We start from the raw sequence: 15,703 nt of genomic DNA on the forward strand, positions 1-15,703 counted from the left end.
ATATCACAGATCAGATCATGACAGTTTGTTGCGACATCACTTCATACAACACAGGTCAGTACAAAGAGCGATTGCCAGTCTGATAAGAATTTTGGAAAATCCTTTAATGTGACTCATGTGCCGTCATCACATTTATGAGGTACACATTTCCTACGTGATGGAGGCTTTGACAGGGTAAAAGAATAAAGGCCTAAGGAGGAAAATTTACCAAGTTTTGAAACAAATTTGGCCTGAAATATGCCATGATGTAAATAAGATGGAAAATCTTACCAAGTTTCTTTGACGCTTGATTCAAACTGATTCTAAGATATTTTAGCTAGCACAGAAAAGTCTAAGGTTTGTAACCACGCACTCAGAGTAGACACATTTCATAGTGGAGATTGCACGTATCTTTGCTAGATTGTAACGTGTTTCTTGGGAAGAGATGTGCCCAGTTTTAAATTTTACCAACTTGGTCCTTGTCATGAAGCTAGATTAGTGACAGATGCCATCTATCTTATTGTAATTTTTATGACACAGAACTTCAACAATTGCCTTTCATCATATGATAAGAAATGGTTTACAACTACTCTATTTGTTTCATGCTTCCATGTCTTGTGGTACCTTAAAAGTCGCGTATCAGTTCAAGCTCCGGCTCAAGATCTCAAGATTTTAAAAATGTACTAAGATCTCAGACGTAGTCTGATGTTTAGAGATGTGGCAGTGGGAATGACAGAAAGTTAAAGACGGGACATACCGTACCTAACTTCTTAGCTGGTTGTCTTATCTCTTAGTGTTAAAACTCTTCCATCTGAAAACAGATTAGCTATCTTGCAATTCCTTCTTTAGTATAATCTTTCTGATGAATTTTCTCAGAAGAAATCTAACACCCAAAAAATTAAAATGGAATCAGGTACTAAATTATTTGAGCTGTTTTCACCTGAGTCTTATCTTCTTTTACGCCATTTTGAAATTGGAAGGAGTAAACTAGAAACTTGGGAAACTGGAAGCAAATCAACATTTGAAGACGAGAAATGTGAAACTTATGAAAAATTCTGCGCAAAAAGTTAAACAGCTAAAAGTGACGAACGACTCTGCCAAAATATTTATTAAGCTAGTTAAGTATTATATAATGACAACCCCTAATGAGAGGAAAAGTCGAGATGTTTTCCATGTGGTTCACCATCAAGGGCAGCTTTTTAACAAAGACAGTTGTAAGAATGACGTAAAGATTCTTGTAAAAAAAAAGATAATTTGTTGTATAAAATAATATTTTAGAGATTTTTTTGTAACTTACGATATTTTCTGTGTAAAAAATCAATAATTTTTTTTAAAAATTTAAATTACATTTCTCTTATAGATAATTACACGTGTTAAATAGATTTTTACCTTCACTTTTAGCATTACGCGATATGTTCGATATTTATGAAAATACTTCATTCTGTTCTACCGGTCCTCAAAACATAACATTTTGTCAATAGATCATTATTCCTCTAGAAATGGGAAACAAAAAGCGCCCACACGTTAACTAGATCTTTATATGATTTGGGACACCCTAAATGTTAAGGGGTAGCAAAATCGCTGAACCAATCACAAAGGACAGAGTAGCCCCTCCTTTATTACAGGCGGAAACAAACTAAAATACAGGTTTTTCTCAGAGCGAAGCAGTTTTGAATTGATTTGAACGTAGAGTAGCATTTAGAGACGAATGACAAAGAGATAAAGAGATGGATCCAGTTCCAGGAGATTCATATTATTCTGATATTCGTAATAGGTAAATATTCCATAGTTAGTCTAAGCCTAAACCTAAACTATTATATCCAGCCTAAGCGTTTGTTTGAAGTTGGATTATCAGTTAACGTAGTAATATTATCTCAGGATCTTTGAAAGCCATCTTTCTTACTCAACACAATAGACTGAATGTCATGTTTCCTTTTTTTTTCTGTTTTTTTTCTCTTTTTTTTTTTTCTAGAGTGCACAATGCATGTAATTTTCGTATCTATAGGCTTGGACACGTTTTATAATGGGGGTAATCTGAAGGCCAACAATGTATATAAGCTACGCTATTTAAAAGAAAAGCTGGTTACCATTGGTAATAAGATTTTTAACTGTATGTAGCAAATTTTGTAATATTGTAGTCAAACGTTTTCAGAAAACATCCTTTGTGCAATATGTATATATAAACACAATTGACGGTTATTTATTTAACTCTACTTACATCTTACGTAATATATGTATAAAGTGTCGTCATAATTATTTGTCTGAGAGTTTAGAGTGAAGAATTGTTACTTTTTTAGTGAGTAAATATATATATATATATATATATATTAAACAATACAGCCCACAAACAAATCTTTGTTTTTTTAAAGTAATCTAAACAGTGAAAACAATATATTGGGATCTTTTTTTGTGGATTAAGATAAACGTTATAATTGACACTGCAAAATTGGTTTTAAAGGGAATTTAAACAATAAGACTATATGAGAATCGTTGTTTATAGATTTAAATCTACTAAATAATTGTAACGCTCCAAAATCTCTCCTCGCCTTACAAAAGACTACAATATTTTCATTTATGGATCAAAATCAACCAGTCAGTAAAGGTTGTAATCCAAAAACAACATTTTTTATTTTTAAAATATTTTTATACTTCACTTCTTTGTGGGTATTTGGGTATGTTAAATTGTAGATACCCAGGAGTGTCAGGTGCAGAAGACATACCATTATAAATAACTCTTTCTCTCTCGGTGTTTGAGTAAGAAATGTTCATACCCTGGAGGGTCAGGTTCTCTATGACCTCTTCCTCCTCCCCGTACTTATGGTCTTGCAGTATTGGTATTTGTAATTATTGAACTGTATATTATTCTGATTCTTTTCAGGGCAATGTCCATGTATTGTGGCACACATATAGTTATTATTTTACTCTATCAGCAGAACGTCAAGTTTGTTGGTGGCACTTTTATTATTATTATTATTTAATATTTATCATTATTACTTTCTTAATATATTTATTTATTTTTATGTTTAAAATGTAAATTAACTGGGGAGAGATATTTAGGCCTAGCTTCATCATGTATGAGGTACCTGTCTGGTTCACATAGTAATTCGTTTTTCATCCAGTTTTTATTAAAGTACATTATTGTAATATGTAGGTGTCTATCTGGTACGGTTGGTGTGATCGAATATTTGTGTATGAATTGTGTATGATCCCTCAGTGGCATATTGTTTACATACATGATGAAGAGTATAGGGCTAACCACCCCTCCCTGAGGGACACCAGCTTGTGGAGTAAAGTATTCAGAAAATGTTCCTTCAACATTTACTCTACATTTTCTATTTTCCAAAAAGTTAGATAACCAGCGAATAATTCCTCGTGGTAGTTCCATTTCATTCATTCGGAACCTTAGACCATCGTGCCATACAGTGTCGAATGCTTTCTCGATATCAAGGAAGTAAGCGACAGTACATTCTTTTTTATTGAAGCTATCTATTATGGTTTCGGTTAATCTGACTAAGTGGTCAGTCGTTTGTCTAAATTTCCTGAATCCATTTTGTTCTTTTGGTAATTTTGTTGTTATCTCCAAGAATGTCGAGAGTCTATTACTGATGATTCTTTCGAGAATTTTGCCTATACGGCTGGTTAGGCTGATTGGTCAGTAGCTATTAGGTTTATTTGCTGGCTCTCCTTCTTTATGGAACATTAATATATTAGCAAGCTTCCAAGAAACTGGGATGTGTCTTGAGGATAGAGATAGGTTAAAATTGTTTTTAGGTGGTCAAACAGTTTCGGAGTGTCATTTTTTAGAAGGATAGCTTGTATTTCATCTTCACCTGGAGCTTTGTTTTTTGTGTTTTTTATTGCTTCGAGTACTTCTTGAAGGGATATTTCATTTGTTAGTAACGTGTTTTCATAGTCTGTAATAGGTCTTGTGTTTGTCTCAGTTATGTTTATTGGAAAAATTGGTTCAAATTGTTGTTTATTGTTTAATATGTGATTAGTGACTTTATTGTAGAAATATACATCCATATCTGGATCAGTGTGAGTTTTAAAAGTATTTTGAAGTTGATCTTTGAAAGCTTCGGCTATTTCTTTATTTGTGTGTGCTATAGTGTTATTATGTTCAAGTAGAGGATATTTCTTTGTGTCTGTGTTTGTCGCATTTATCTTGTTTTATTTGTGTTCTGATGTGATTTCTTATATGGCTTATTTGCGTTTTTGTTTCACTGTTTCTTGTTACCATGTACTGTCTTCTTAATTGTCATCGTTTTTTGATTAGGGTGATTATTTCCATGGTGGGTTTCCATGTGTTGTTTTTGGTATTGTTATCTTGGCTGCTTTCTGAAGGCATTCCGTAATTGTTTGACAGTAGTTATCCAGTTCAATATGGGTTTTAACTTCTTTTATAACTTTATTAGGTAAAAGGTTGTCTAGTTCCTATTTGTAATTTTGCCAGTTTGCTTTACTGTAATTAAATTTTTCTTTACCGATACCATTATAACATCGGTTGGCTTAAATGGTTTGAATTTTGCACGAAGCTACACGAGGACTACGTGCGCTAACCCGTCCCTAATTCAGCAGTGTAAGACTAGAGGGAAGGCAGCTAGTCATCACCATGTGTTACCAACTCTTGGGCTAATCTTTTACTAACGAATAGTGGGATTGACCGTTACATCAGATGTCCTCACGGCTGAAAGGGTGAGCATGTTCGGTGCGAAGGGTATTCTACCCCGCGACCCTCAGATTACGAGTCGAGTGCCTTAAATACTTAGTCATGCCAGATGGACTTAAGTGGAACGGCGAAATTTTATTTAATAAGTGTTCTCAAAAAATAGTATTTTGTGTATCTTTTGCTGTATATCGTTTATAACCTAAACTTTCAGTGCTCTGATTTAGATTTTAGCTAGAGGGTGCACGACGTTAAGATCCAAAATTAAAAATAATATAAGCATAGAAAGTTCGTGAAATCTTTACGCCAAATTTCATAGTACATTCGATAAGTAGGTTGTAAATACGAAGGCCAGTGAAACATAGAATTGAGCTTATTTTTAAAGTAGTTTCTGATCAGTCAGAGAATGCTTTTGTTAGCGCTGAATAAGCATTATTTTTTCGTTAATATGGTACAGTCAGCAAAACTATAAAGTGACCTCCGAGATTTCAACAAATGAAGGAAGTTTGTAGGAACGTTAGCAAAGAAGTGAACAATTTTTTTTTTTATCGTTACGTAGGCTGGACTTCATTTTCATCAGAAAATTTAAAGAACCTATCTAACAAAAAACTACGTTACAACAATATTTTTTCTACTTAGAAAAAACACCAACACGTTTACTGAGTAATGAAATTTATATAAACTGGTGGGCATACCTTTTGGACAATAGATTGGTGGTGTTTCCGATAGCTGTAGTGGTAACAGCACAGATAGCCCATTGCGTTGATTTGCACTTAACAACAAACAACCCACCACAGTCAGTCGAATTTCAGGTTTTAGCCTTGGAAGTATGTAACTTATTACCGTGCCACAGGAGACACGACAGTAGATAAAAAGCAAAATGACAAATGAAATCATTAAGCTGAATAATACCTAACGACAAACGAACAAACAAATCTTTTCTGGCACAAATGCAATACTTATGTTTAACATTGGCCAGTGTTGATAATCATGTGTTATCGTTATTGCCTCAAATAGTATATACTAATTAGTTACAGTATGAAAACCGCCGAATACTGTGAAATAAAACTCATAAATTAAAACTAATTAACTTTCCCACAAAGTAATTATGGAAAACAGTTTTTAAAATAAAACATTTTCTCAGTGAATCGGCGTTAAATTTAAGAACCTGTAACGGTAACGTTTGGGGTTCGATTCATCTTGGTCGACAATAGCGGAGATAGTCTATTGTGTAACTTTGAGTCAAAACAAACAAACATTAAAATTGTTAAACAGTCCATCAGGGATCCAGCACCTTAAATTAAAGCTAAGTCCAACGTTTCAAAACTAACTATAAAAAATTAATTAATTATTTAACAACCGGAATTCAGTGTTTTTCGTAACCATACTTTTGTAGTGTCATATAATACAATCCGTTTGTGATTCTACAGACTGCCCAACACACAACAATATCACTCTCCCGCCGGAGCTTTCTTGTTTGTTTTAAATTCGCGCAAAATTACACGAGGGCTATCTGCACTAGCCATCCCTAATTTAGCAGCGTAAAAGTAGAGTGAAGGCAGCTACATCCACCGCCAACTCTTGTGCTACTCTTTTACCAACGAATAGTGGGGTTGATTGGAACATTACAACGCCCTCAGAGCTGAAAGGACGAGTATGTTTGGTGTGACGGGGATTCGAACCCGCGACTCTCGGCTGATGAGTAGAGTGCCTTAACCATCTGGCATCAAATAACAAGACACCACACTATGTACATACACGTGGTCTATATTATACAAGTGTAAAAATTGTTTAAATAAAAAACGAAGTAAGTAAGAATGAGAGCGTCAGAAAGTAAGGAAACAAGGTCGGTGTAGGCGAGATAACATTATAACACTTTTGTCTCTAAGTGGATATGTGGCCATCATTCAACCCGTTCCTACTTCTAATTAAATAAAAGATGTATACAACCAGATATTTCTTTTGTAAACTTAATTTTAGCAACCAAGTACAGATACATGTATGTAGTCAAAGTACGTGATCCTAACGAAATGTATGACATTATAAGAGGGGTGTTTAGTATTGGATGTGAGACAAGAAGCTTCAATAGTCATACTTTAATTATGAGATACATTATAGCTGTATTACTGATAAAGAGTGAACCAAAATAATAGTATCAAAATCATTGATTTTTGAAAGTTTTAAACTTGTTGAGTACTTAGAAAAGGTTAACTACTGAATTCAAGTCTATAAATGGGTCAAAGTAACACAGTAAAACACGAAGTAGAAATAGTCAAAAGCTACCAAATGTTGCAGTGTTAACCCGCCCATTCCTTTCTTGTTCCCCTACTTCCAATGCTCTCACTCCTACTTCCTAATTTTATCATTTAAATTTTTTACAATTGTCTCGTAGCTTTTTTGTTTTCAAACTAAATCTAGACTTGCATGGCACTAGGCCTATCCTTATTTAGCTTTTCTTACAGCTATCCTTTGACATTTCCTTGGTTTTTACTGATATATTTGTTGTTGTTGTTTCATATAGCCAGGGTGGCAGTCCTTACTTTGGCTGGACAAATGACAAACCTTGTTTCGGCTGTTTCTGATCTCATTTATTGTAGAAATATTCTCTTTGCTTCAACAGATCTTTTTTCAAGGTTATTAACGTAAAATTTTCTCCTTTTTTATCAATTATTTCCTTGAAAGACATCTTAAAAATCGCACTGTTTCAAGTACAATCTAGATGTCAATATATCACATTTAGCTTGAAAACAATGCAAAGGTAAATTATGTAATCTATCAGTCTTTTTTAAGTCTAAATTGCTCGAGCAAAGCTGTGTCAGACATTGGCAGAGAAAGCATTTGTCCTCACGTTGGAGACTCGTAGCTTAGACATCGACTGTTTTGATAGGACTGATTTGTTCAACACAATCTTCAAGTCAGGTGCATAGAATTGAACACTGCACTTTCAAAGGGCAAAGCATAATTAGAACCTAGATTTAGAGAATCTACATAGTGCACTTTTTTTTAAGTGATACAGCTGCATGCTGATCACGTAGCGCTTGCGCGTAAGAAATATTGCACGTCATATGAGGGCGGGTTGTTACTTTGAGACTTATAGGGCGTGATTGTAATGAGAGAATATGACTACTCGTGTATTGTTAACTCGTTACTAATGTTACAAAATAGTTATTATTATTGCCAAAATTACAAGGAAAACGCTTTTAAACAAGGTAGCATAATCAAATCTAGTGCGTTTAGATCTGCATAAAGTGAAGGCAGAAGAGGGCTGTCTTTCCAACAACGTTAGCCAACCAGTTAGATAGTAAAATTAACAAATTATAACTAATATCTTTGTTTTCACCATACCAATTTTCTCTTGAACTTTGGCGGCTTGTTACTTTGCACTTGTTTTTTTTTTTTTTACTAGTCAACAGTGTGGGTAAAGTGCTCATGAAGTTTTGCTTACATGCTGTTTGTAGTGTCTTTGTGATTTTAATTTATATTGTACGTGTTGAACGTCTGGCCCATTCCTACTAAAAACTATCAAACTTAATTTACCTAAAATTGATAAACCATCTACCCTCTCCATCCTATAGTTGACTGCACTATGCCATCTTCTAGCTAGATTTGTAGCTATCGTATCATATTAAACATCCTCGTATCTACTTTGTTAGAGTTAACGTGATATTCGCAGGACGCAAGCTTCGACGTATTCAGATACCAACGTATCAACCCTTCAACCACTACAGGTATTCATTCAGTTTATCTACCAACGTATCAACTCTTCAACCACTACAGGTATTCATTCAGTTTATCTACCATCATGTAGGAAACCACGGTAAATGAAAAATTATGAATCTATTATATTATTAAACAAAGCGATGAATGTGTTCCATACAAACATTATCAAAGTGTAAGTCACTTTAAATTTATCTCCTATTTTATAAAAAGGAAGCGCGAGCAAAAACCAAACGTTTTGTTGTTTTTTAAAGTTAAGCACAAGTTACACAATGGGCTATCTGTGCTCTACTCGCGCCATCTATTGAAAACCAGTTTCTCGCGTTGTACGTTCGAAGAAACTCCTACTGTACCACTGGGTCGGAGGGGTGTAGTAAAACAAAAATGTTTTAAGTTATGTGTAAGTACCTTATTAAATAAACATCACCAAACTGTCAGTGTAAAGTTAACGACTTCATTGACTGTCACTAATAAATGTTTCAAAAATATTTTATTTGCTACATATCAATGTTTAAATACAAAAACGCGTCGTGCAAAGTGTAAATACGGTCGTAGTTTCACAGAAAGGGAATTGTAATTTTTCAACAGAAAGATAAAAAAAAAAAAGGAAAGTTAACATTTTATTTCGAACGGTTTTAGTTTTAAATAACCAATCCTTTAACCAGGCTAGTAAAAGGCGGGAAAAATACCTGAACTACGTAGAAATAGAGAGATTTGAAAAACTCGTTAATTCAAATTACAGGGTTTCTGTATATGAAAAGTGAAAAACAGCCAGATAAGTTTATAACATCAAGTCAATCCTATAACTGTCAAAAATGAGTAAGATCGGTGGAAGGATACCCATTACATTTCCAGCCACACACAGGTGGCGGTACTATGACATGTTTTCAAAGTAGACAGATGTATATAACTTATTCGCTCCTCGCGGTATAGTAGTTATCCTAAGTGTAACCACACGTTGTATGTTGTTGTATGATTAACTTAAATAGTCTTCGTTTTAACTGTACATTACTCGTGGCGTGTTTTATGGTAAATGTACCAACATGTCTAGCGTTAAAAGTTTTCGAAAAGAATCCATAGAAGATGTTATCGATGGGTATGTTTTGTTTTTACTTAATCTGGTTTGTTCTAGGGAAAATTAGAACTCTTCATACATTGTGAATGCAACTTGTAATTAATTAGTATGTAAGTGATGTCGCTGTGTCACACGTTAATTGTCGGGAACTTTTGAACAAAAGCTACGTAGCCACATTTTATGTATAGCATATAAACGTATATTAGTCTTTAGTTCTTACGCTAGTAGTAATTACCACGTTCCTACTGTAGAATTTACTGATAATAGTACTGGTGTTACTGCAGTAACTGGAGTTTCAAGCGACCTAGATCGACTCTGAGAAAGATAGCTTTACACTGCAAACCTATGACGTTGTGTACTGCAGTGTGAGATCGCCAATTTTAGATATTAGCATAATACTTCTAATTTACGGATTAGCGTCCTTGAGCTGTAGCTTGTATGAGATTGTTTTATTATATGGTAGAGTTACTACAAATATAATTATGTACGCTTGATCAGTTAATCCCTGGTGTGGTAATATGCATGCCATGTTTTATCGAATAAGGTCAATATTAAATCTTTTAATTTTACGCTTACCAATCGATTTTACACATCGTAAAAATTCGTACTCGAGTGAAAAATGAATTTGTTACAAATTATAAAGAGAACCTAGTGAATTGACGAAACACGAATAAGACGCTTGTGGTTTTGTTTTATGTTACCGAAATGACTGTTTCACAAAAATTTATAAACATCAGCGTAGAATAAACAACAAAACTTAACAGTAAAACACAGAGGCAAGTATTCCAGTGTCGAAATGGGTGCTTATTTTTGTACCTAGAAAAACAACGTTTCTAGTCATTTCTGTTACAGTAATAAACAGCTCAAGTGGTTAATAAAAAGAGATTGTATTCAACAGTTTCATCTTGTTTATACATTAGATGTTTATGTAAACAGTTACAGTTTGGTGATTTTCTAAATGTTTTTCCTTGTTGATTTTTGCTTCTGCTTTTGCATCTTTTTCAGTTAGTGCGTTCACACACACACACACACACACACACACACACACAGATGTATGTTTATGGATACATTTTGATGAAAAAAACAAAACAATTTCATCCTGTTGATATAGAGTGATCAATATGAAAGTTTAAACATAAATATATTGGTAATCTAGGCAAAGTTTTGTTGTTTATTTCTTACACATGCATAATATGTTAGCCTATAGGTAAGAGGCTGCATAGTATTGTATAATAGGCAAACCAAGGGGAGTTTTCTGTAACTTGAGCATATCTTATCTGAACTTTGAATTTTTGTGAACTCTTGTTTGAGGTTGTCTTTTGCTATGACGTTTTTAAAAGAGTTAAATGTATATACTACTGTCTACTTTGTCATATGGTAAAACCAGAATCAAACAGAAGTTAAATATTTTGGAAACAAATACACTAAAAGCTGTATGTAATTTTTGAAATATTATTATTGAATTTACTCAGTTTTAATATTACATGAGCACATACCATTGTCTCTTTTACTGTTTACTTTTGAATGAAACAAAATTTTGTAGAAGAATATTTCTACATTATCCTAAAGAGAGAAATTATCACAAGATATCACAGGTTAATAAATAATTACTTTTACTCAGTGAATAACAACATTTGAAGGACGGGGAGTCCCTTGCCCAATTATAGCTGCCCCATTTATTTCATCAAACACTTTTATATTCTTGTATATAGCATTAACTCCTAAAATACTTCAAACACTGGTACCTCTCTCCTGTATTCCATAATCATACCACTCTTACCATTAAATATTAAAAAAGATGACACATGAATCCTACTTATTTCTTTTATAATTTTAAACATTTCACTCGGATTCTCTTTAACCTTTCTTTTCTCAAGGGAAAATAATTTTAAAGACCTCAACCTGCTTGTGTATGACAGCCCTTTCATCCAAAGGATAATATTAATAACTATTTTTCATCATTTCCAACAACTCAATATCCAGTTTAAAGTGAAGTGCTGTAAATGAGGCCTAAACAGAGATCTGTGTGAAGAAACAATGATCTCATTTCATTCTTATTAAATATTCCGATAAATACAATCACAAATCCTTTTTACTTTTCCACTAATAAGAACATTGTTGTCTGAAAGGCTGAAGAGACTGATCAACTAAAACAGTATGATCCTATTTGTCCATAACACTGTTGAGATGATACTTGTAGTTTAAATTAAGGAAGTTCACATGCACTTAGCATAATTAAATAACACCTGCCATTCATTCCCCAATTTGCTAAATGATTAAAATACATTTGTTAAACAATGGCAACCTCTTTTCATCCACCAACACCCAAAACTTTATCACCAAACTTGACTATTTTGTTGACAATTATCTTATCAATATTTTTTAAAAGTATATCAAAACAAATAAGGGTCCTTGTATACAGCTAAACATTTATCAGTAAATTTAGACAATGTGTTTACAATTACCTTATCAATTTTTGTTAATGTATAACAAAACAAGTAAGGGTTCTGGAATACACTCAAAACTTTATCAGTAAATTTGGCCAGTTTGTTGACAATTACTATTTCAGTTTTTGTTAACATGTATCAAAACAGATAAGGGTTCTAGTACAGAGTTTCAGTCTAGTTTGACTGAACTCTATTTATTACACCTCTTTGCTTCTTATCTTACAGTTAAAACAACCCTGAGGGAATTTCATATATAAATATTTAGTTTATACACAATACATTTGTAGCCAGTTGCATGTAAAGCAGTACCAGTTTTTATGATAGCATTATACTTTGACATAAAATGAACTTAGCCCTAATAAAAATTCTTAAACTATTCAGAGCCAGCATATTCCATAAAGTATTGATAGTGTATTGAATATTTTTTATTAGGTCTGAACCTGATGAATGTAGCAAGTGAGTTTTAATGTTTTTATCTCACACTTTTATGTGTGTGTATGTTGTTTTTCCTGCTGCTTTAGCTAACAAATAGTTGTTTTTGGAGCACTTGTTTTCCATTCTTAGGCACTTCTTTAGTGTCATTCCTTTTATATTGACATTCTTCAAAATGTGAATAATTATTTTTTTTCAATTTTGCCATTCTTGACATTTGATTGGATGTTTGTTTGTTTCGTTGATTTAATTAAAAAAAAAGTTTAAGCATAGAAATATACCCATTGGAGGCATCATGGGAATTATTTTGAAATTTGCATTGGTAATTACATTTATTTCATATGTCTGATATTAAGCCATTATTTAGTAAGCTGAAATATTGTATATGAAGATTAAATTAATTTTGAATTGTTAAATTAGCTATTAGTGATTTCTGTGATTGGTTATTACTATGTATGGACTAGCACAAAGTGAAATTAAAATAGTAACGGAATTAATTATAATGGCAATTAAGAGTACCGCTTCATTTGTGTGTGGTGAAAACTATGTGTATAGTTTTGTTTTTGATTAAAAACATTTGTTGGAAGTATAATCTGTAACGTCTAAAATAACATTATGGGCCTCATAAAGTTAAAAGTTCTCAAAATTGTAACACTTAATAAATTACAAATTCAATTAAAATTATTATTAAAAAATAAAATATGAAACATTCCAAATCTCTGAAACAAAGTAATGCTTTTCATTAAAATATTGTGCAAAATTTCAGAGATTATTTTTATTATATTTTGTACATAAATCATTAACTCATTTGCTATCAAATTCGACTGTGGGTTGATCCTGCAGCTTTGTACCATTTGCGACTATAATCGAATTTTTAGTGTCTTCTTTATTCAATAGATAGCAGCACATTACGGGCAAATGTGAAGCTCCTACTTTAATATTCATAAACCTGATCACGTGATTAGTATTGTTTCAGGGACGCGATAAACTGAATAATTTCAAAGATGGCTTCGCGCAGGCGTTCATCATTCACTGCATCTCGAGTTTTGGAAATAATTCAGCAAGCTTCGGACTCGGGGAGTGATTGCTTTGAGTAAGAAATCTCAGAAGAAGACTGAAGAGAGTGGTGAAGAAAGTAAACCAAGCACACAAAGCAAGTTGGAAGCAATCAAGGGAATAGGGATAGTTAAACCACGAGGGGGTGTTGTTACATTACCAAGGGGAAGATCGGGGAAATTACGTGGAAATGCTACCTCCGTTCCGAAGAATGTCCCCGAGAAAGCAGTTCAGGAATTCCACCTGAACCCGAACCATCGACCAATTCAGAACAGGATGCCCATTAGCAGTGGAAAGCTCTGGAAGAAAGTGAAATGTTAAAACAGGACTGGCTACTCTACTACATACGTTCCAAACAAACTCTGAAAATTTCATATTTATGTTCTTTTGCAGTGGCAAGAATGTGGCAATCAGCATAGTTAAAAGTAATAATTTGGCAGCAAACGAGTTAATATAAATTTTATCTGTTAATACTGTATCTCGTCATCTTATTAAGCTGTAATAACATTTAAGTATTCTAAACTGCTTATCCGATTGAACTTGGCAGTCTTTAAAGTGTATTAAAAGTTCAATAAGTTAACAAAAAGATGCCATTCAGTCTACCAAAAAATTTATATCTACATAAACATTGTATAATCTCATGAAAAGGAATGGGTAAGAATTTTAAGAAAATATTTTCAATATTAGGATATTAATTATAACAGGCAATTTTGTAAAATGTTTAGTTATCATTAACCTTTTAATAGGATATGAATTAGGGACTGAAAAATGAAAAACCAATATAATTTGCTCTCATATTTTATATCTGTGGTCTTAAGTCATATTGCATTACAACCACCCAGTAAGTGATTATAACATGAGTATATATATATATACACACACACACACACTTTTTTTTTTTTGCGTGTTTATTTACTTGTGCTGGAATAAAATACTCAGTCTGAAATTCCCTATAATTAACTCTAGTCGTGGACAACAGATGGCAGAAGAGGAAATTTAGATTATGTGAAAGAGTTAATTTGTTAAATAAAATATGTAGATCAGCAAATTACTAAAATAAACATAATTAAAATGCTCAATATTCTCAATCATTTAAGCACTGAACTGATTTCCAGAATCATTAATTCTTCTATAGGTTTATGAGTGTGCACACATGAATTGTAACACAGCAAACTTATGAGGTGTATTCAATCAAACTTGAGCTTTCACAAAACTGTTCTATAGAAGTCAAGAAAATTTATTTAAAAAAAAACTAGAGATTGTTACTCCTGACCTCTGTTTAAGGACAGCAAATGGTAATTTATAATCTAATGTCAGAATCGATATAAACTGTTCTCTGTATTCTGGTTTCTTGCACCTGGAAAGAAAGAGAACTTGATGGTAGATAATGAAATCTTTTGCTATTTTGACAACGTTTCTTTATAAACTCTGACTATATACTGCAGTTTCATATATTTGTCTTTCACTGCTAAAGGTAATAAATATATAATAGGAGCTGAGTGAACATGGTAGTTTCACAGACACTGATGAGTTAATGATCAAATTAACATTTCAAGTTATCAGTTTTTGGCTTTGTGGCTAGTTGTGTATGTGTGGTAAACTTTAAGATTTTGCTATATTGTTTGGTAGCAAGTGTAAAGCTTACATTTTAGATTTTTTAGATACCTCAATGGATATATGGAATTGATTGGCTGGTTTTTATATTCATACATGCAGTATGCTCTAATTGTGTTCACAAGATTGAAATACTTTTCATTCATTTAACAGATATACTTATGAGAGGATTGAATCTATCTCAAAGTTCCTTTTGGATCGAACCAAACAAAGACCCGACATTGGTATCATCTGTGGTACTGGCATGGGTGGACTGGCTGATATGTTACAAGAAAAAGAAATCTTTCCTTATAGAGATATCCCTGATTTTCCAGTTAGCACAGGTAAATTTCAGCACCTACTGCATGTGTATGTGTAAATAAGAATTTAAATATATTTTGTTCAGGGAAGTGATTAACAGAAATGAAACAGTGTAAAAGTACATTAGAAGGTTTATTGCTGTCAGTTCAAAATGTATAAATAAAACACACAAACATAAAAGTATGTTTAATGAACTGTAAAGAAGCTTTTTAAAAGATATTTTTTTAGTGTTTCGTTTATATATATAGTTGATAAAAAGTTAGGACACCCTATGAAAGCCTGTGTATTTGTGTAACGTTTTTGGATATATAGATAATTAATCTCAATTTTAATAATACTGAGAGATTATAGGAATATAACTAAACAATTAAAACTGAAGAAAAGACTTTTCAAGATCTAATGTAAATGTAATTCTAC

The 15,703-nt window shown here is 32.8% G+C and overlaps 1 protein-coding gene across 4 annotated transcripts in view; it reads left to right on the forward strand.

The window, feature by feature from the left end:
* Positions 1 to 1,628: 1,628 nt before the first annotated feature.
* Positions 1,629 to 15,703, forward strand: part of LOC143237963 (purine nucleoside phosphorylase-like) — a 31,546-nt gene continuing 17,471 nt past the window's right edge. Inside the window, exons 1-2 of one of the 4 annotated variants that reach the window (XM_076477753.1) lie at positions 1,629 to 1,753; positions 15,140 to 15,309. In XM_076477753.1, coding sequence (XP_076333868.1) covers positions 1,707 to 1,753; positions 15,140 to 15,309 — 217 coding nt within the window. In that variant the 5' untranslated portion in view covers positions 1,629 to 1,706. Of the gene's footprint in view, positions 1,754 to 7,895; positions 8,423 to 9,228; positions 9,459 to 13,295; positions 14,027 to 15,139; positions 15,310 to 15,703 lie in introns of those variants that run through there. The other 3 variants (XM_076477755.1, XM_076477752.1, XM_076477754.1) reach the window with 3 other exon arrangements.

This window comes from Tachypleus tridentatus, chromosome 13, assembly GCF_004210375.1.
Source record: "Tachypleus tridentatus isolate NWPU-2018 chromosome 13, ASM421037v1, whole genome shotgun sequence".
NCBI lineage: Eukaryota > Metazoa > Arthropoda > Merostomata > Xiphosura > Limulidae > Tachypleus > Tachypleus tridentatus.